The sequence below is a fragment of the Mizuhopecten yessoensis genome, unplaced genomic scaffold (assembly GCF_002113885.1).
Source record: "Mizuhopecten yessoensis strain PY_sf001 unplaced genomic scaffold, ASM211388v2 scaffold8811, whole genome shotgun sequence".
Taxonomy (NCBI): Eukaryota; Metazoa; Mollusca; class Bivalvia; order Pectinida; family Pectinidae; genus Mizuhopecten; species Mizuhopecten yessoensis.
In genome coordinates this window covers 360,920-382,488 of record NW_018407733.1, presented here as the reverse complement: position 1 = coordinate 382,488, position 21,569 = coordinate 360,920, and the positions used below count along the sequence as shown (strand labels likewise).

The window sequence follows — 21,569 nt, the reverse complement described above, 5'->3', positions numbered from 1 at the left end:
TCCAGTTCACATTGTAGTTACAAGATCATTTTTTTATGTACTGTGTGTCTGAAATTGATTTAATCCCTTTTCAACTTCACTCATTGAGTTAAAATATTATTCAATATTGTTATAGCATGATGGAATTAATTTCCAACTCTGAAAGCTGAAGATGTATTTACTGTCTTGTATCTCTTCAGATAATCATATATATGGAGAAAGGCCTGATCTGTATGTACAGATGTTTTTACAGTTACAAGTCTGGGATAGCTTTGTTGGAAACATAGCTAGACAAACTTGAATCTGAGATTACATTGTAGGTAACATAAATGTGTGCTTATTGTTACCTGTAGCTAGACGTCCAGTAATCTTACACATAGTCGGTATGAGCTTGTTTATGAAGTCTGTATTTGTTACGTGGCTAGACATTGTGTACTCTGTGGTATATTACTACCTGTAGCTAGACGCCCAGTAATCTTACACATAGTCGGTATGAACTTGTTTATGAAGTCTGTATTTGTTATGTGGCTAGCCATTGTGTACTCTGTGGTATATTACTACCTGTAGCTAGACGCCCAGTAATGTTACACATAGTCGGTATGAGCTTGTTTGTGAGGTCTGTATTTGTTATGTGGCTAGACATTGTGTACACTGTGGTATATTGTTAGTGTGATCCTGCTGTATAACAGAAGGATCTGTGCTTTGCTCATGTCTGTCTGCCCCTGAAAGGTGGAGACAATACAAATGTCCAAAACTTTCTAATTACAATTACAATTCAAAGTACAATTATTTCATTCCTGTCATACACTTCCATATTTTCAAGTACATTGACATATTTCCGACTCATATTGGAATGCGCATATTTCTGAGTTTAATAACTATTTAGATGCAATACAAATTCCTGATGGTCAGATTACTATGTTTTATCTCTGGCCGTGATGAATAGTTTAGGAAGATACAGTGTTAGCCATTAGATTTCTCAAGTTATGAATTGAAAAAATCATGCGGAAATTCCAAAAGTGCTGATAAGTGATAAATCTTTCAGATCAAATCTTTCAAATTTTAACCTTGATCTTCAACAAGCATTTAGATACAATGGTTCACTGAACACAGACAATTGTATCATGTTGTTACCAATACTCGGGAGTATTCAAACACAATGTCTTGGATGTAACTTTTTTCTGCATCATATTGAAGGTTTTTCGGGAACTGGTGTGCATGGAAGCAAAAGACTTGTTATTAGTATGAAAAGTATGTGTAGATGTATGAAGCAGTGGTTGAACTATGAAATCTTCATGCTCTGATACAACTTAGCTGTGCCTTTGTAACATAGAGTGTGTGTATTAGGGCATCATTGTAGGCGGACATGGTTATATGGTACAGTGATACTGGTCCATACACATTAATAAAACAAATAGCAAATCAGTATTTGGTCTTCATTTATCATTAACTCACCTGTTGTCAACATTTTAATTCAAACCTCCTCTCCTGAATAACAAAAGGCACTGGATGATATTGGGATAAAAGGCTATCAAGTCTATCAAACCTTGACCGGTTCTCGGGGTAACGGGTCAAATGTGTTAAATCTTTAAAAACTAAATGCTGAATAATAAGTAGCCTTAGCTAGGGTCATGATTTATAACCAGTAGGTTGAGCTTGACCAACTTTAAATGTCACAGGGGTCATATGCCTTGAAACTTTTGAATAACCAGGAGTCTTGGGTTATACAATGCTTAGATAAATGCTCTTGATCCACTTTCAAGGTTGTAGGGGTAAAAGGTGTTAAAATGTTTAAATCATTTATAAATAACCAAACGACCTATGTTATACATGTATGTGGCTTGTAACATGCTGACATTTGAAGGGCTAAGCAGTTAAAAATTGAACAAATAACAACTTAGAAAATCAAGAGGGTAAAATTTATTAAAATCTTTAAACGACTTCGGAATAATCATATTGCAAGGATCATGCTATTTGATCAGTAGCGCGAACAACGGTCACAATTATTCCTGGTCACAGAGGTCAAATGTGTGGAAAAATTGACCGAAAGTTCTGTGAGTATAGGTTAAACAGATCCATGAGGTATGTCACTTAGCCTAGTTGATTTCTACAGCAAATGTGTTTGAATAAATTTGCACTGGCGCTACAATGAAGACCGCAGATGCATGACGTGTTCCCGGCTTTTGTTGAATAGCAGGTGGCCAACACAGTCTCAGAGTGCCTCTTGTTTTAAAGTAACATTAATATTGAGTCACTAACGATCTAAGGCACTTTTGAACAAGTGATTCTGAAATCTTGGTACTGAGGTGATAAACCTTGAATACTGTGGGTATATGTCCAGATATGAATCTGAAGATGAGGACTCGAATATCTTCAATTTGAAACTATGGAGCAGAAATGAGATTGAGATGTTTGTAGTACTCGATTTTTTTCCACCGTGACGTCATGCAATAGTGTTATGATTGAGACCCCCTCCATTGTCTCATCATCTAGAGTGAGACTATTAGAGTCTTTCACCCTCTGAGATAGGGAAATCCTTCTCCGGGGGTTGAGATTCCTCACGGTTAATCTGCTTGACTTCGGATGGTTGTTAGACGTTTCGTCTCTTGACCAAAGAAAAAGCATTGCCATGTGAATGATCGAGCAAATGGCTTATCCCCCTTCTCTAATCCACTTTGTACTCATTAACTCGGTTCAAGAGAATGCAAAACAGACGCAGATGCAAGATTTTGTGAATCGGGTGACCAGGGGAGGTGTCTAGGGTTCCGGGCCGAAAGAGGCAGATTTGAGTGATTCGCAGGTAACTTGCATATCATTTGACTATATGATAACACTTGTAACCAATTTAGACGGAAATGACAATATTTGAGAGGTGATTCAAGTTAAGCACCTGGAAATGTTTTAAAACAAGTCATTTAAGAAAATAATGGAGATCCTAGATTTCCAGAATAATAAAATGTGCATGAATAAACAAAGAAAGAGTTATTGATGGTTTCGTTGCAACGCGAGGTATAACATCAGTTCCCTATAAAGTTTCTTAATGGTAACAGCACGTATAACAAATTTCATATACAGTTGATACATACAATCTTACACGAGTTTCCGTTTCATGATATTTTTAACGACACATGGTGTCTAGCCCTATATCTGAAAACTTAAAGACTTAAAAATGACGCATTATTGGAGAAAACGAAGACCATACCTTGCCGTAGATACTTTACCCCGACCGACCCTATACAAGTTTCAATTTCCCTACCGAATTCATCTTACTCTAACTTGAAGTGTTACAAAGTGAATAAAATAACGATGGTGCACCCGGTGCTTATACCTTTCTTTAGCTTCTGCCAGGTTGTTATATTCCGTTGTAGTAGCTTTAAACACAGGGACTTGAGAATAATACACATTGTGTATGTTTTGACTTCCCCTAATGTGAAGGGAAGGCTCCTGGGACTTTTTGGTTGCTGTCCAGAATGTGATAATGCTTTTGAAGACTATGGACAAGCTTTATGATCGGGATCCTGGATCATTGTCTCATTGTAATTTATGTTATAGTTCCTGTCGTAAACGTCGAGACTTTTTGTTATGCTTATTGGTGTGCCTTTGTGTCGTTGCTACCACCGTGGTTCTCGGTATGAGGACTCGACACTACTTTAATATTTAGACTTCAATTGTTTTACAACAATTAAGAAACAAGTCATTACAGCTTATATTAACCACTTTCGTTTGTCTGGATGTAAGCGTGCGGAGGTCTTAATGTGGGAGAAAGCTGGAGATCCCGGGCATGTGACCAAATACCTTTTCATGTCAGATCGAGGAATGAAACCCCCGGCTGCTTTGGTGAAAGCACAGACTCAGATAATCCAATTCCTAGGTGAAAGGCAAGTGCGTTGTTCACTGCGCTATCTGACCACCCATAACATTACTTAAATGTACATAGCGGCTGTCATCGATGACGTAGAAGGCAACTACCCTTCCGAATCAATTGGTCTTATTCCGCCATTACTTTTTTCCCTTTTTAGCTCAACTATTCGGAGAATAGGGGGCTAGTGTAGTCATCCCAGAGTCGGCGTCCCACCTTCTGAGGTTAAAAATGTTTCCAGACAGTGTTGGATCATCACATTCAATACACATTTGTCTGCTGTGAGGCCAAAAACAACTTAATTGGACTTGGTTAAAGTTTTGGGGCAAGCTTGAGGCACAGGGGCACGTTACAAATGTCTGAAATACACACATATGCTATACTGATATGGGTCACAACACACATAAACGTATATGTTTATGTGTGTTGTGACCCATATCAGTATAGCATATGTGTGTATTTCAGACATTTGTAACGTGCCCCTGTGCTTGAAGTTGACGTTTTTGGGCATTTTTTTATGTGTTGGACCACCACCATCAATAGGCTGTTGTCTATTTCAAGGTTAAAGAATTTATATCGAGTGTAAGCAATGTTCTGGACCATTCATATTTTAGGGTCCGAACACAGCTTAATTGGACTTGGGTAAAGTTTTTGAGGTTTGAGGTTAAAGATTTTGGGCAATTTTTTTTGTGTAGTGGTGGATCACCACCATCAATAGGCTGTTGTCTATTAAAAGGTTGTTGGAGTATTTAAATGGAGAGATAGCAATGTTCTGGACCGTATTTGCATATTTTAGGGGCCTGAAAAAGCTTCCTTCGGTTTTCCCGGCCAACAGTGAACTGTAGGATTTACTTTGGTGGACTTGGCTTCCTCATGCTCCACACACACAAAGAAATTAGAGAACCACCATCCTACAAAGGAGGTATCCATGTATCCGTTTACTGCCATGTGAGATGTCATTACAAAGGAGGCATCCATGTATCCGTTAACTGCCATGTGAGATTTCATTACAAAGGAGGTATCCACGTATCCGTTTACTGCCCTGTGAGATTGCATTACAAAGGAGGTATCCATGTATCCGTTTACTGCCATGTGAGATGTCATTTGTTTTGCCAACACCGCAAAGGAAATATTCCCTTCCAGATACAACAGTGACATATTTCTGAACTGTCAAGGGTTTTCCCACAACCATTTGCCTGTAGACACGCATCCGCCTTCTGCTAGCATGCTTGTAATTTATCTTTTTTCGGTATTCGCCTCGTCAGCTGCTACAATCGGTATTTTTGAGTGTCTTCTTGTAAATCTTACGTGCGATTCNTATTTAGAACGAAAGAACTTTATACTTCAGTGTTTGTTTGTCTTGTATCATGTGTGTCGTTCAGCGAAACCAGAACTTAATCTAAAATAGAGAGATATTTATCAGTCTGGCTACTTCATAATATGATGCTAAATTGTTGAAATCCAGCAGCTTCTGAGCTTCCCCATGGACCCTCTACCAGGGCAACCGTAATTACGCCTCCGGTTCATAAAATCCTGGCCTATGACTATTGAAATGTTAAGTAACGCCTTATACCCTAGAATTTGGATTTTCTTATTATTGATCTACTGCTGTTAAGATCCATCCAATCATTTTAATATACCATAGACAATTAATGGAGAGAATTCGGCATAAAAATTGTCAAACCCTGACACTTTAACTATAAAATATACATGCTCCACGTCAGGAACCGTTACATTAGTGCATTTCACAATTATTTTATGTTTTTTAGCGAAAAAAATGTCACTCCCGTTACAGCAAGGGGTCAAAGGTTGCCGTCCTCCAGTGAAGACATATATATGAAGTGTCTCGGTGTTGGTACTGGTTAGGATATGGCCATATGGTAACCCGTTTATCATATAATATATACCGTTAATGTTGAAATGCAACACCGTCATTATAAACAATAACATCATTCAGTGTATGTAATGGAGGCGTGATCTTTTAATGTAGCAAAACGGATAATGCACGTCCCGGATGTATATGGCGCGGGCGGGCAGATTTAGATTGGTCCAAAATATAGCCTATGCACAACTAGCAGTATCGTACAGGCAAAACAACTCATATATTTCCTTGTCCGTGATATACGGGTTGTTTTTCCATGTGTGATTGTGATACTGCTCATAAGCCATATCCCGGACCCGTCGGACCCATATCCGCCTCAGGTACACGCCATATCTACTTCCGTTTCAAGAAAACCACGCTTCTTAATTTGTGCAGATAACTAAGTGTAGTTGTGCGTCTCTGATATTTGCAGTGTACATGTGTTGTATATGATAAAAAGGTTAATAGTTTACCATTCCCATACCGTGCCCTGTACCAACCCTCCTATATCAGCCCTAAGGCCTCAGGCTCCTTGGGTTGATATGGACGTCTCGGTTCGTATGGAGTAGGATATACATGTATATGGAAATGGCCAAACAATAAACATCACTTAACTTACAAATATCCCCCTTTCTACTTCTATCAATATATGTGTCATGTGTGTTATGATATAAAATGAAAGAGTAAGTATTTTAAGGAGTGGATTGCGGTTTTTAAAGAGGATAGAGTATCTGTTGATTGTCTTGCGGTAGAATGATTCTTTCCTCAGGGACGTTCTGCGAGAGCCTAATTATGGGGACAAGATGTGTGGAATAAATACTTAATAGCTACTTTGCTATTGCATATTTTATCATGCATAATCAGCCTTGTATGCTTTCTACGATCTGCAAAATCAGAGACGTATATACTATGGCTTTAGATGTCTGTTTCGCTCAAGCAGGGACAGTACTGTAACGTCCCTGGCTCAAGTTATGTATTTTTTTCAGATTGTCCTTTATCACTCTATGCATGCTTACATTTGTTGTTGTTCTGTCGGCATTATGTTTATTTATTTACCTACTTATTCAGATGCCTATATAAGATACTGATGTTCTGTTTGTTTTAGTGACAACTTTTTGTTTAATTTTTTCCCGCTAAATGTCAGTTTACAAACGGAATGCTTCTTGTATATACATATTTACCAACACGCGAGAGATTCCGAACATCAGGAAATCGGGAGCAAAAATGGCGGACGATAGTAAACAAGCCGAAAGTTCCAAAGTTATAATACCTGATTATGGTAAGATGCAACAACATTTCCAGTGCATCACTGTTTTCCTGCACCACTGGCTAACAATGTATCAATTCCCGATACATTCGCGGCCATAGTATTCGATACAGAATAATGATCGCTCGATATGTCAATAAATGGCAAGCACATGTTACATCACCGTAACGTCACTGCGTACGTATCGTATATTGTGAAGCAAGTCCAGCTCCAAACGCTTGGGTTAATATATTGAGACGATCATTCCAAGAATCCGGAGCTGGACTAAGGCCCAAATGTACAGTATAGAACGGAATATGACATCAGAATGAGTATGGTCTAATTAAATTTCAATCCGCTAATAATTAAGCAGCGAAGAGTCCAATTACTACCGAATTACAAAGAAAGGAGATATCATCGAAATTAAGGGCCTTGTTGAACCTTAAAAGTATTGTTAATATTGATATGAGAGTTGCAAATCTTTATAACAGAAAGGAAGCCCGAGTTTCCTCTGATCTTAACACCTGTAGACTATTGACATTTTGACTGATGTGTAAAAAAAAAAGTCTGGTTTTGAGCCCAGATGAAACTTTGGCTAAATCACAGACACTGGGTCTTGCCATTCAAATAACTGTTTAAGTTGTTAGTGCTTGGTAGCATGAATACTATTTTCAACATAATAAACAATATAAATGAAAGTCAAATGGTAATTCGATCATCACAGATTTGTACCTAATTTTATTCCATGCATTCAGCATCATAGCTATAGACACATAAATCCAAGATAAACTGTCCGTTAGGAATCTAGATTAATATCAAAGTGAATGATGGAATTAAAATATTTGTACAATTTAATTGTTATAATCATTATTTAATTAACGCCATTCGGGAATACCATTTGCTCCAACAATATTAGAGATTTTACTCAATGAAATATCATACTTTTTTTCAGGCAATTTACTGCTAAGAAAGAAACCCCAACTTTAAAATCCAGCTTTAGTTACATAATTTTATGTCAGTCGTGAAAACATTTGTCATATATTTTGTGTATTGATATCAAACTTGAGTTATGACCTAAATATAAACTGAAATCACTCAACTGTCGAAAATTGGCATTTTTTTGACAGTGCAGTGAATGTTGAAAGTTTAAGGGGTCAACTGTCTAATTTATTACATATGCAAGTTGATTGTGTGATCATTTAGCAGTACCGTACATGTAGATTCAAAAAAAAATTTATAATTGATCAAAAATATTTGTTCTTCAACCCCTGGATGCTTGTACAATATTGTATTACAGTTCATTGAACAGCAATTAAGACTGAATAAAATTTTGTATTCACAGCTACTGATGAAAAAAAGAAAGATGGATTTGTCAGAGTAATTGTGGCAGTCAAGAACCTGAAAACATCACGTCAGATGAAAGGTCTCAAGTTCATCAAGAAAGCTGACAATGCAGATGTGACAGTTGATTTTGAAGAAAGGTGATCACGATTCTGATATTCCTTTTCAATTTGACAAGTTTATTTAGTTAGGTTTATCCTTGAAAGGGGGTGAACTGCAGACTAGGCCTGATCAATTCGCTCTTTTTGTTTCAACAAATTTTATTCTGTTAACAAAAGATTAGACAACAGGCAGTGCTTCTATAAGTCTTCTCCTCAGTTGGCTCCTGACATAATCAAGAACATATTTAAGCGAAATGAAAAATTGCTATTTACATGTGCAAGTCAGTGGTGTAAGGGAGGTAACTGCAGTAATTAATTTGGGATTACAAACCAGCTTTCCATCATCAGTACACGGAAACAAAATCTTACATTTACCTTTTCTTTTTAATAAGGTCTTTTTGTTTGACGGTGACTGGGAAAACAAAAGGAGAACTGAAAGGAAAGCAGTTTAAGCTTCATATAAAGAAACTCCCCAAAGAGATATCGTCTAACATGTCGTATTACGAGGTAGGTATTTTAACTTTGATTAATAGAAAGATTTTACCAACCAAATAATCTGTATAAATAATATATGTGATCACAATAATGGTCATTATCCTGTAAAACATTGGAAGACTTAAATATATACTTCAAGACATCGGTTGAATATGCACTACATATTTTTTAGCTTGGTGCACCTTTTTAGCAGAAGAAATTCCTGGGTCACAGGAAACAGGGTCAGTTTAAAAAATGATGTAGACATTGAAAGAACGATGAATACTTTCAGACAGAAGTTTTTGTTAATCCATAATTTTTTATGCCTTTAAGAAAATAAATATATGAAGTACCAGAATAATCAATACCAGATATATGCAAATGTACCTATTTACATGATATATAGTTCAGTTGTGATAAGACAATTCAGTAATTTATTCCATGCCAATATCTCTATAATTATTCCTGTTTATGTCAGGTGGACGCTGACAGAGTACTGCTGTTTCTTTGTAAAGCTGAGAACAGCTCGTGGTACCCAGAACTGGATTCAGGACTAGAGACCGAGGAAGAGGAAGCTGAATAGTGTCTTCAAGGTTTCCTAAGAATGGAAAAACCTTGATAGAGTTATTTAGACTTTCCTGGAAGGATTCTCCAAAACATGCATGTCTTTGAGGCTTACACAAAAAAACTGAATTAACAGTTTCAGGAGCATTGTTTTGGAGAAAGAGAGGAATATATTAGGAAAGGGAAAAAGTGATTGTTAGAAAAAATTAAGGGGATAGGGTATTGGAACGTTACAAGCGTCATGTCAATATTGTAGAATATGGAGTGAAATAGATGTACAGTGTCTTTTACTTGCATCAAACATGGACTTTTGTATTATCTCAACTGATTTGAATTTCAAATTTTCCAGTTGATATAGATCATTTAAAAATAATCAACAAATATATGTGTATTATGGTGGAATTACACTGAATAGAACAAGGGTGAGAAAATGTTTCGGCATTTATGTGTCCGGTATTATTTTTTCCAACATTTTCAAACTCTGAACAATATATCTCATCATAATACTCTTAACATAAATTGTCAAATGTAACACAATTCATTTTTGCATCAATAATAAGATGGAGACCTAGATATTTGTGGTAGATTTTGGAATAGTGATGTACATGCGAGTATAATTAGGGTGTGTGTATTGTCTGTTGTCCAATAATCTAGGGTTGTTATGAAGATATAAAATGATGACCTTTAAATGGAAGTCGTAAACTGCTTTCTTTTCCTTGGAGAAATCAGGGTTTTCTGCTACATCTAAAGTCACCATTTTCTGAAGGGGGGATAACTGTTTCGCTACTACACACAGCATAATTTAGATCTAACTTTTAAGTTGTATGCTTTTATAGACTTAATTCTGTAGAATTCAATTTTTTTAATTTCATATTTAAACACTGTTCCCTTTGTATTTTCACTGCCATATTACTGTGACCTTTTTGTTTGAAATATGTCCATAAAAGTTTTAATGAATTTCTACCAACTGATGTTTTTACTTTTTACCCATTTTTATAGTATAATGTATCTCTATTTAAAGTTTTAGTCCTTAGTTTATGAAATTTGTTTCGATTCCACAGATTGATATTAAATTTTATAACCACATGCAATCAATTTATATGATAGCATTACACTGTATTGGTTGTGTAGTTTAGTGCAATATAGTTACCCATACATTGGTGGTTGTTGTGTATATATTTGACAATGGTTTTACATGCGTATATCAAGTAATTCTGATTCACGTTTAGTTTGCCGCAAACAGGTACATGTAGTTGTTTTGTAATTTCCAAATTATATACTTACATGCTTTTCTTATATGCTTATAAAAGGATTGAATACATGTACATTTTTTTTGGTTTTTGTCTTACAATAAAAATCATGGACTTTAGCAAGACTAATCAATAATATTGTATTGTGTGTTACTGTAATATAGCCTTGCTAAAGTCCAGGATTTAAGTCGTATAAATAATTCAAGCCCCTTTGTTATGCTCATATCAGTTAACTTTTATTGATCTGTCATTAATTTTAAGATTTGAATACCTTGATAAATTGTTTATACATGGGCTTATGTAAGGATATGTAAACAGGGTGCCTTAACAGTGTTCTGCTTTTGTTTTCAGTCATGATCACAGGGTCTTGTGTTTTGCCTATTCTAGTTTAACCAAATTTGTGTCTATTCACATGGTCATACAGGGACAAGTATCATTAATAGATGGTACTACATACATGTCATATACCATATTAAATTAATGATATCGGCCCCAGTGTTTAGTAAGTAAAACCTCATTATACTGTTACCATTTGCACAGAGAATTTTTAATTTTTGGCATTTAATGGGATTTTAATGATATCTGAAGGGAGATAAAATAATAATCTTTATGGAAAAATATACAGAGGAAATGGGAACTTGAAATGTGTAAACCTTGTTAAACTGCCACCAATAGTCCCTACACCAGAGTTTATCCCTCTATTACATCAAAGACAGTGGTATTTGAATTATAATTCTGATCAAGAAGTCATGTCAGGGTACATATATACATTCATCCAAGTTCACATTCTGATTGTATCAAAACTGGTTCTCTAGTATTCAAAAGTTTTATTTACATTATGAAAATACATTAAAGTCTCACTATACAGCCACTGTCGGTCCAACAGAATTTTTGCATTATGGGTTTGGCAATATATTATAACCTTGTTTTACGGACATCTGTCACCAAATGTAACTTCAGCATTATAAAGGAGATTGGCGATACATTAATATCAAAGAAGACACACAAATGATTTTTAAGGAAAAGGGGACTTTGAAATATGTTGGCAGTAAGGGAAGTGGCATTATATTGAGGTTTTACTGTAGTAAGTACGGTAATAAAATCATAGGTCAATGATTGTATTGTTACATGTTTAAAATTACATAGTTCCTTTACATGTATCAAATGAAATGCTCAAAACATGTCAGTAAAGTCAAAATTAGAAAAAATAGTTTAAACTTTTGTTTTGTTTCCAATAGCTGAATGTTGTACAAGGCCATGCATACACTCCAACGTGTAAACAAAAATGTGTACGTACCCATACACAGGTAATAGACACAACATATCCTATGCCTATATTCTAATATGTAATTAGTACTAATTACATATTAGAATATAGGCATAGGATATGTTGTGTCTATTACCTGTGTACCCATATACCACCAAGTGTAAACAATAACAAACTACAATCCGACCTCATTTACATACAAGACCTGACGTGACTGGGGAGAATTCTCGGTAACCACTAACATAGACTCCAGCGAGGTTATACAGAAATATTAATCATATTCATAAAGTCTATCGACGAGTCCCGCGTGTACCATTAGTTAGCGCGTGGCAATGACCTTTGACCTTTTTGAAACTGGAAGGTCGATACCTGGAACTATATAGCAGATACCACGGCCTATTGAAACCCGGGTCTCTTGGGGGTGATAAACTGGAGTACAACGCTTCTGACGTGTACATAAAAAAGATGACTATTTCGACAAAATATGTGCATTTTCCCGCACATTTGTGTAAAGGGTTAAGATCGATGTGTTGAGCATAACCAGGGGAGACTGTGTGCTTCATATTTCACAACGAACAATTTTGAGATGAGAAACGTGTACTGAAGCGAACAACAGATAAAATTGATTACTATTTTATTACATTTGCATGCTATGCTCGAAACAAACGCATGGGAAAATTGCTGTTGCATGATATTAGTGAGGAATACGGAGTTTCAGAAACAATACACCTTCCTTCCTGCATTTTCTTTAACAAAAAACTACTCGTAACTTAACTTTAACATATTTTCAAAATTTTCAAAAATTCATCCCGCCATCCATCCTCACGCACACCAGACCGTAGGAGAAACCGAAAAAGGGCACTTTCTCTATACGTATACACATGCCTTAAAATGTTGCGAGCAAAAAGTTGACCGAACCATAATTTTGAAGTCTCTAAATGAAATAAAACCTTTATCCAATTCAATAGAATATCACTCTTTAGCCCATACCTTTATGTGAAGATTATTATTCTATACAATTTTCATATTAAACCGAAGTAATGTAACTCTGTATATGGAATTATCACTGATTAGTCATGACGTCACCATCAAAATACGCCCTTATAGCGCTAGTACTGTATGTGACGTTATATATTTACTACTTATTGAGGAAATACAGTATTCAATGCACAGTGTATAAGTTATGCACGTGCAATTATGTATCCCTGTTAGTTAGCTAGGTAATTGGGCGATAGAGTTTACGAGAGGCATTTATCCAGTTTTCCCAGGGGAGGGCGTCTGGTGAGGAAATCGATAATATTAACAGCCAGGAAATAATGATAGGACGGCGGAGTAAATTACTGGCTTATAGACAAGGTCGCACAGTGAACGGCTTCATGACAGATCTCTCTATATTACCCGCAGCTTTGCATACCTTTAGAGTAATCCTTCGTTTCGCACCACAGACACAGGGAATTGCTTATAAGGCAGTATCTGATATGCAAGTTGCTTTGAATGCTTCTTGGATCTAAATCGCAATTTGAAGATTTATTTTAATTAACCCGCTGGATAACCTATCCTGTTTGACCCTCTCCCAAGCTTCTAGAACGTTTGAGCAGCACATATCGGTTACATGCTAGACTAAAAATACAAAAGATATCTTAATAAGCAAGTCCCTGTGAATTGAACCACACATAAGTGAGAATATTACTAACAGCGTTAGTTGATTAAATATGCAGTGATTGATCTATGGTAACTGACCTCGCCACAGCTCAGAATGAGCGGGTCTGTATTGATACTATTGTAGGAAACCCTGTTTGGAATATATACGTCATCAGCGTCACATAATTAAATGCTTACCTCTCCAGTACACTCACATTACGAGCCAGTCACAAACTGGAAACAACGAGGTCAAATGTATCACAAATATTGACAAATAAATGAACTCTATTATTCAAGCACACTAAATTTCCATATCGATGAGGAATATTGCCAGATAACATTGAAGAATTTCACAAAATAATTTAATTCCCATTTTTTTCTCTCTCCAGATTACAAGGAAGCACAGATCACAACGCATTTCCCGTTATGTGATAATGCTGTACTAAGCAACCAATAGTCCATACATGCATACTAGGGCACTCAATCCGACGGAAAATACACTTCACATCTTCGATCATTCACAAATGACGTCATCATGACGTCGTATCAACCTCATCTTCGCCTTCTTCTACGACGTCCTCGACCTTTGTCTGCGACAGTTTCACGTGCTGTTCTATACCGAATCTACAGCGACACCTCCCCTGTGTTACGAAATAGATTCCAGACTTGTCCACTCGGAACCCTTTATCCCCCGTAAAAAGCCTCTTGACGTCAGTGGTGAGGGTGGTGATTGGTGTGTTGTCTTTCTTATGACGTAACGTCACGTGAATTTTGCCTTCAAACTTGCTCTCTGTCTTAAAGTGACTTGTGTATTCGTCTTCTTTGATAACGAGGTTGGCTTTGGTTTTGAATTTTGGCGGGACAGTGATTTGATTGTCGACTGACCACAGGAGTTCCTCCTCGAAAGTCTCGTCGTTTGTCTTGGTCAGACCCATCTCACCCTTGAACCCCGCGTTTGCCTCTATGACGGGATTGGGCGGGGTCAGTTTTATATCCAAACTGAAACCGTACGTGTAACTTTTCTGTAGGGAGAGCGTGCACGTGGACTTTGTCTTTCTCTCTGTTTTTAAAGTGTACACCTGGTTTTGGTCAGTATCGTTCGTGAAATGTGCTGTGAAAAGCACGTGCGACTTTGGCGTCGTTGCCTTTATTTGGTCAAAATATTGCGTGTCCCCGTGTTGTACACGCAAGTGTTTCCAGTTTATGTCTGTCGAAATGACGTCATCAGCCTCTTTACGTTGTTTAGCGTCCAAAGGGAAATCTGCGACCCATTTCTTCACTATTTCCTCCAAATCAATCAGTTCTTGTGACATTGTGTAACAGAGGTAATCTGCAAAGGAGAACAATTGTGTTTTAATTCAAAAATCAAAACATTATAAATGTTTTGTATCTACATAATGGACGATGTTGTTTGATATTCCTTCTATTGTAAGGCAGCACAAAATCTCGAACCAGAGTTGTCGTTAATTACTTGCAATATGGATGTGAATAACGACAACTCATGGTAGAGAATGAACCTACAATATGGGCTATTGTAACTGCAAACACTTATAATAGTGGGGCGTACTTAGGGAGGGAGAATATCATAGCACACAATAACAAGCAATAACCCAGACCGGAGTACTAAATTGTCTGAACTCCAATAACCCAGACCGGAGTACTAAATTGTCTGAACTCCAATAACCCAGACCGGAGAACTAAATTGTCTGAACTCCAATAACCCAGACCGGAGAACTAAATTGTCTGAACTCCAATAACCCAGACCGGAGTACTAAATGGTCTGAACTCCAATAACCCAGGCCGAAGTACTAAATGGTCTGAACTCTAATAACCCAGACCAGATTATTAAATGGTCTGAACAGCAATAACCCAGGCCGGAGTACTAAATGGTCTGAATTCCATTAACCCAGGCCAAAGTATTAAATGGTCTGAACATCAATAATCCAGGCCGGAGTACTAAATGGTCTGAACAGCAATAACCCAGACCGGAGTACTAAATGGTCCGATCTCCAATAACCCAGACTGGAGAACTAAATGGTCTGAACAGCAAGAACCCAGGCCGGAGTACTGAATGGGCTGATCTCCAATAACCGAGACCGGAGTACTAAATGGTCTGAACAGCAAGAACCCAGGCCGGAGTACTGAATGGGCTGAAATCCAATAAACCAGACCGGAGTACTAAATGTTCTTATATCCAATAACCCAGACTGGAGAACTAAATGGTCTGAACAGCAAGAACCCAGGCCGGAGTACTGAATGGGCTGAAATCCAATAAACCAGACCGGAGTACTAAATGTTCTTATATCCAATAACCCAGACTGGAGTACTAAATGGTCTGAACCCCAATAACCCAGGCCGAAGTACTTAATGGTCTGAACAGCAAAGTACTAAATGGTCTTAACTCCAATAACCCAGGCCGAAGTACTAAATGGTCTGAACCCCAATAACCCAGGCCGAAGTACTAATTGGTCTGAACAGCAATAACCCAGACAGGAGTACTAAATGGTCTGAAATCCAATAACCCAGACCGGAGAACTAAATGGTCTGATCTCCAATAAGCCAGACTGGAGTACTAAATGGTCTGAACTCTAATAACCCAGACCAGATTATTAAATGGTTTTATCAGCAATAACCCAGGCCGGAGTACTAAATAGTCTAAACAGCAATAACCCAGACCGGAGAACTAAATTGTCTGAACACCAATAACCCAGACCGGAGAACTAAATGGACTGAACAGCAATAACCCAGACAGGAGTACTAAATGGTCTGAACTCCAATAACCCAGACCGGAGTACTAAATTGTCTGAATTCCATTAACCCAGACCAAAGTATTAAATGGTCTGAACATCAATAACCCAGACCGGAGAACTAAATGGTCTGAACAGCAATAACCCAGACCGGAGTACTAAATGGTCTGATCTCCAATAACCCAGACCGGAGTACAAAATAGTCTGAACTCTAATAACCCAGACCAGATTATTAAATGGTCTGAACAGCAATAACCCAGGCCGGAGTACTAAATGGTCTGAATTCCATTAACCCAGACCGGAGTACTAAATTGTCTGAACTCCAATAACCCAGACCGGAGAACTAAATTTTCTGAACTCCAATAACCCAGACCGGAGAACTAAATTGTCTGATCTCCAATAACCCAGACCGGAGTACTAAATGGTCTGAAATCCAATAACCCAGACCGGAGTACTAAATGGTCTGAACTCCAATAACCCAGACCGGAGAACTAAATTGTCTGAACTCCAATAACCCAGACCGGATAACTAAATTGTCTGAATTCCATTAACCCAGGCCAAAGTATTAAATGGTCTGAACAGCAATAACCCAGGCCGGAGTACTGAATGGTCTGAGCTCCAATAACCCAGACCGGAGAACTAAATTGTCTGATCTCCAATAACCCAGACCGGCGTACTAGATGGTATAACCCAGACCGGAGAACTAAATTGTCTGATCTGCAATAACCCAGACCGGAGCACTAAATGGTCTGAACTCCAATAACCCAAGCCGAAATACGAAATGGTCTGAACAGCAATAACCCAGGCCGGAGTAATAAATGGTCTGAAATCCAATAACCGAGACCGGAGTACTAAATGGTCGGAACCCCAATCACCCAGGCCGGAGTACTAAGTGGTCTGATCACCAATAACCCAGACCGGAGAACTAAATTGTCTGAACTCAAATAACCCAGACCGGCGTACTAGATGGTATAACCCAGACCGGAGAACTAAATTGTCTGAACTCCATTAACCCAGACCGGAGTACTAAATGGACTGAACAGCAATAACCCAGGCCGGAGTAATAAATGGTCTGAAATCCAATACCCCAGACCGGAGTACTAAATGGACTGAACAGCAATAACCCAGACCGGAGCACTAAATGGTCTGATCTCCAATAACCCAGACCGGATAACTAAATTGTTTGAATTCCATTAACCCAGGCCAAAGTATTAAATGGTCAGAACAGCAATAACCCAGGCCGGAGTAATAAATGGTCTGAAATCCAATAACCGAGACCGGAGTACTAAATGGTCTGAACTCCAATAACCCAGACCGGCGTACTAGATGGTCTGAACTCCAATAACCCAGGCCGAAGTACTTAATGGTCTGAACAGCAATAACCCAGACTGGAGTACTAAACGGGCTGAACTCGAATAACCCAGACCGGAGCACTAAATGGGCTGAAGTGGGAGCTTCATTGTCTGAGCTGTAACATTCAAACGAGGTGACAATATGGAAAAAGATGACATTGAAAGCACAGTCCCTACAAGAAACAGAACCTGACAATACGCGTCCAATACAAACCTAAGCATGCACACATGTTGAGATATAAGTCAGGTGGCTAAGAGCCAGGAGTTAGGCAGGTCTTACGAGATAAACATGTCGTATTTGTTGAAATTATTTGATTATTGGCTTGTTCTAGCTAGGGCTGTAGGCAATTGCATCTTAATGTGTCCATACAGTGCCATGTTTATGCCTGACCCTTTTGTCTGTATTCTGTGTTTGTATTTAGACCATTGCCAATCTGTTAACATTGTCCGTCTTGTTTATTCTGACAGACAACGATCACCTGTGATGTTTGTTGGTGTTACACCTACCTGTTAATGAGGTTGTACATGTTTAAAGCCATACCTGAAGGAGACGGTCAGTAGGCGTACACACTACGTGTCGGAGCCCGGAGTCAGACGGACTAGGCTAAGATTTATCTGGACATGGTCAATCTTACTGATGTTGTTAAGTTCCCTTGTACACATTATGTATACCCATTACCTAGCCACACGCCACAGGGTAGGGAAATTATACATTAAAAGTCTGGCGTTAAGATATTTCTAACGGTTCCCTACGATAACTTAACATAAACAAAGGCCTACGTGACTGGTAATCTCATGTTTATAAATGATAACTGATAATTTCCGGCTAATATTTCACAGATCTGACGCCAACAGGTACAATTCGTATGTGTTCAACTTCAACCGGCATACTTGTAAAATTGTTTCCCACACATATGTATTGTTCCTCAAAGTGAATGATATTAATTAACATAAACAAATGTAGCTGACTATCTAATTTGACCACAGTCGTACTTTTCGATTCGAAAATCTTAACGCGGAAAACAAGTGAAAGAGCGGAGTGGTCAATATCAGGCATTCAGGTCGAGAGTCCCAGCGCTCTGTGTTATAACCAACGAAGAAGGAGTCCAATGTGTTCGTCAATTTTTCTTTTCCTTTTCTTTCTTGGAATTGCTTGCACGTTTTCTATATCGAATAGTTATTCTTAAGTAACTTTATTATAATCTACCAGAGACGTATAATATGTTATATACGTCTCCGAATTTACTTATAAAACAACGACAAAAACAAAACACCTTCGGCACTGGAATTCCATCGCCCTATCGGTTATATTTGTTACGTTAATACAACCATTAATGCAACCATTTTATAAGATTGATAAGGTCTTAATATATACATTCTACCTTACACATGGCGATTTATAATTTGCTCTATAATTGTCTCAATTCAAGTAACATTAAAGGAAATGCATTCTCTTATATTTATAAAGCATACTTCTTTCTGTATTTGTGTCATGTTTGCATAATTGTGAACCTCTCAAATATATCATCAACTAATCCAATAAGCCCAAATATACTGTGGAACTCTTCTGCAAATGAGGTAAATATAAGGTAGCATACATCCTTAATCCAATATTAAAACCCGCGAGTTTCGAGATGCCATCATAGATATAATGCATTATATGCTGTAGGATACACACACAGGAAATATTTCAATGTCTGATTTCCGAGGCGAGTTCCGAGGAATTTGAACGTAGTGCTTTAGAGGTCTGAAGTGAGGTGGAGCATTGAAATGTGTAGAAGTTGATTGATAAAGTCGGTGGTGTGAGATAAGGTGCTGGGTTTGTACCTACCACTGAGGGAGGGGGTTAGAGGCACCTGCCGTGCTCCCGTACAGATTAAAAGTCTATTTCCAACTTTGATGAGGATAACATTCACAGATTAGACCTGATCAGAAATACAACCCATCTCCATCTCTACATCCCCCAGGGATTATACAGACCTGTATATACACACAGCGCATGTACATGTAGATACATTTAGAGATGATAATTTCATATGTATGTACACAAAGCTACAAAGTAGGCCCAGGGGCTTGACTAACAGTTCATAAGTGGTGTACAACGTTATCATATGTGTGTAATGTTAGTCATATAAATCCAATATTTACTATACTAGACCAACAGTGTAGTTTACCTGTTATAAATCTCGTAATGCATACATTTATTGACAACCCATTCTGTTAGGTTTCTGCTACTGATATTGTATAGTTTTTCTTACCAAGTGACATTATTGCATATCGAAATGCTGGTAGTAGTTTGTACATATTTGTATACATATTGACAATATTTTCTCATCTTCCGGTTGGTGTTTGGAGGGCCGAGGGGTACTTAGCTATATCGAGCTTACTCACACTTTATCAGTTTCCTGTATAAACATGCATAACTAGAAATACTACTGGTATGAAATGTGTCTCATATACAATAATATACACGTGTGTATGATAAGTACTTTAAATCTATTTCAGTAAATGTTACACGGTATAAATACAATTTTGGCGTAAAAATCGACCTTATAGATTACTCAATTTACATTGTGAATACATGAATACTATACGACCGTTCTTTTCTTTTGATGAATGAAAAATAAAGTGAAGTGCAGAATTATATTTTGATATTGTGAAAAAATATGATTATGTACAGTAAATGTATGTGTGACACTTCCTGTTAATTCCATCAAAATGTCGGGGGGGGGGGGGGGGGGGGGGCGTTACAATGTCAGCATCTGCAGCAATAATTCTGAGTTTAAAACATGACCGGTATTTCTATGAAGCCCGTGTATGTTTACCGTGTTGTCCAGCTGTGATCGATGGACGGTTGTGGATCACGTACCTAGGGGTACATTATACCGATCCAACGTCCCCATTCACCTGGAACCGACCAGATATAGAGCCCGGGGGAGGGGCAACCAATACACATTAATATCTTATCAGATTAACAGGACAATATGGCCACTTCAGACTTTGAACAATCAATTCACATTTCATCAAAACACCAGCGGAAAATTGATTAGTTTCCAGTAAACACTTTCCAAATTTCCTTCATTCAGAGAAATATAAGTAGTTCACGGAGAATGATTTTAGATAACGGATGCCTCACGTTTAAATTACTTCAATTTATTTTACAGCAAGATTTGACTTGTCGGAAGGTAAAATGTGTATAAAATCAGAAATTTTGGGTGTAACCCATTCGGCCATTATTTAACGAGTTTAGACCTGAGCATTCCATTATCAAAATAAACAGGTACATTTGGCTGATCAGGAAACAAAATAACATAAAGGTCTCAGCTTTGAAATGCAAATAAGATACTGATTTCGTATTTAATCTATAGTAAGATTTGTGTTTCATAATTACAAATGTTAATTATTCATGCAAATCGCCTGGAAAAAAATAAGTAAAATATAGTTGGTCTTACCTCAGCGTTCGTATATTCCCAATCCTACAGACACGACAGTGTTAGCTGGTAGGGTGTAGGACGAAGCCGATTGGTGGAATGCTGAAACGTCATTTCTCTCCACGGTGTTCACACCAACACACATTACGTCTGCCTACGGGTTTGTCTGTATACGGGAACTGACAGGAAACTACACCATATACTCTATAGATAGTACGTGTGTGGGAAATTAAGGAATGCTACACACAATCCTACTCAATCAATTAATGCATTTTGAATATCAAATTTGTAATCCACATTTTCATTTTTTTTTCACGTTGAATATCAAATGATTATTATAGACGTCGACATTGAGATACGGCTGATTTCCTACCGCGGATCTCTCGATTGAATGTTTATGAACACAGGCTCCTGTCGTTAAAATGAAATATATTTATGTTTGCTTAAAATATGACG

At 37.6% G+C, this 21,569-nt stretch overlaps 2 protein-coding genes across 3 annotated transcripts; one reads left to right on the top strand and one right to left on the bottom strand.

Moving 5' to 3' along the window:
* The first annotated feature begins 5,933 nt into the window (after nucleotides 1-5,933).
* Nucleotides 5,934-11,885, top strand: LOC110456594. 2 transcript variants are annotated; one of them, XM_021507416.1, is made up of 4 exons: nucleotides 5,934-6,040; nucleotides 8,288-8,426; nucleotides 8,780-8,894; nucleotides 9,340-11,885. In XM_021507416.1, exons 1-4 carry the CDS (start codon nucleotides 5,977-5,979, stop codon nucleotides 9,442-9,444), a joined length of 423 nt encoding a protein of 140 aa, XP_021363091.1. In that variant the 5' UTR covers nucleotides 5,934-5,976; the 3' UTR covers nucleotides 9,445-11,885. The 2 variants fall into 2 exon arrangements, with proteins under 2 accessions (XP_021363091.1, XP_021363092.1); XM_021507417.1 differs by lacking the exon at nucleotides 5,934-6,040 and adding an exon at nucleotides 6,909-6,978.
* A 174-nt stretch (nucleotides 11,886-12,059) lies between these two features.
* LOC110456593 lies at nucleotides 12,060-21,286 on the bottom strand. The gene is made up of 2 exons (XM_021507415.1): nucleotides 21,135-21,286; nucleotides 12,060-14,913 (listed from the first exon to the last, which is right to left on the bottom strand). The coding sequence occupies exon 2, from the start codon at nucleotides 14,894-14,896 to the stop codon at nucleotides 14,117-14,119; it is 780 nt and encodes a 259-aa protein (XP_021363090.1). The 5' UTR covers nucleotides 14,897-14,913; nucleotides 21,135-21,286; the 3' UTR covers nucleotides 12,060-14,116.
* Between the last annotated feature and the right edge of the window lie 283 nt (nucleotides 21,287-21,569).

Bases quoted from the DNA above. Each gene is read 5' to 3' on its own strand.
- LOC110456593 (XM_021507415.1), bottom strand. From the start codon at position 14,896: ATGTCACAAGAACTGATTGATTTGGAGGAAATAGTGAAGAAATGGGTC.
- LOC110456594 (XM_021507416.1), top strand. From the start codon at position 5,977: ATGTGTGATTGTGATACTGCTCATAAGCCATATCCCGGACCCGTCGGA. The intron at 6,041-8,287 runs GTACACGCCATA...TTGTATTCACAG, and splicing joins CGGACCCATATCCGCCTCAG to CTACTGATGAAAAAAAGAAA. The intron at 8,427-8,779 runs GTGATCACGATT...CTTTTTAATAAG, and splicing joins ACAGTTGATTTTGAAGAAAG to GTCTTTTTGTTTGACGGTGA.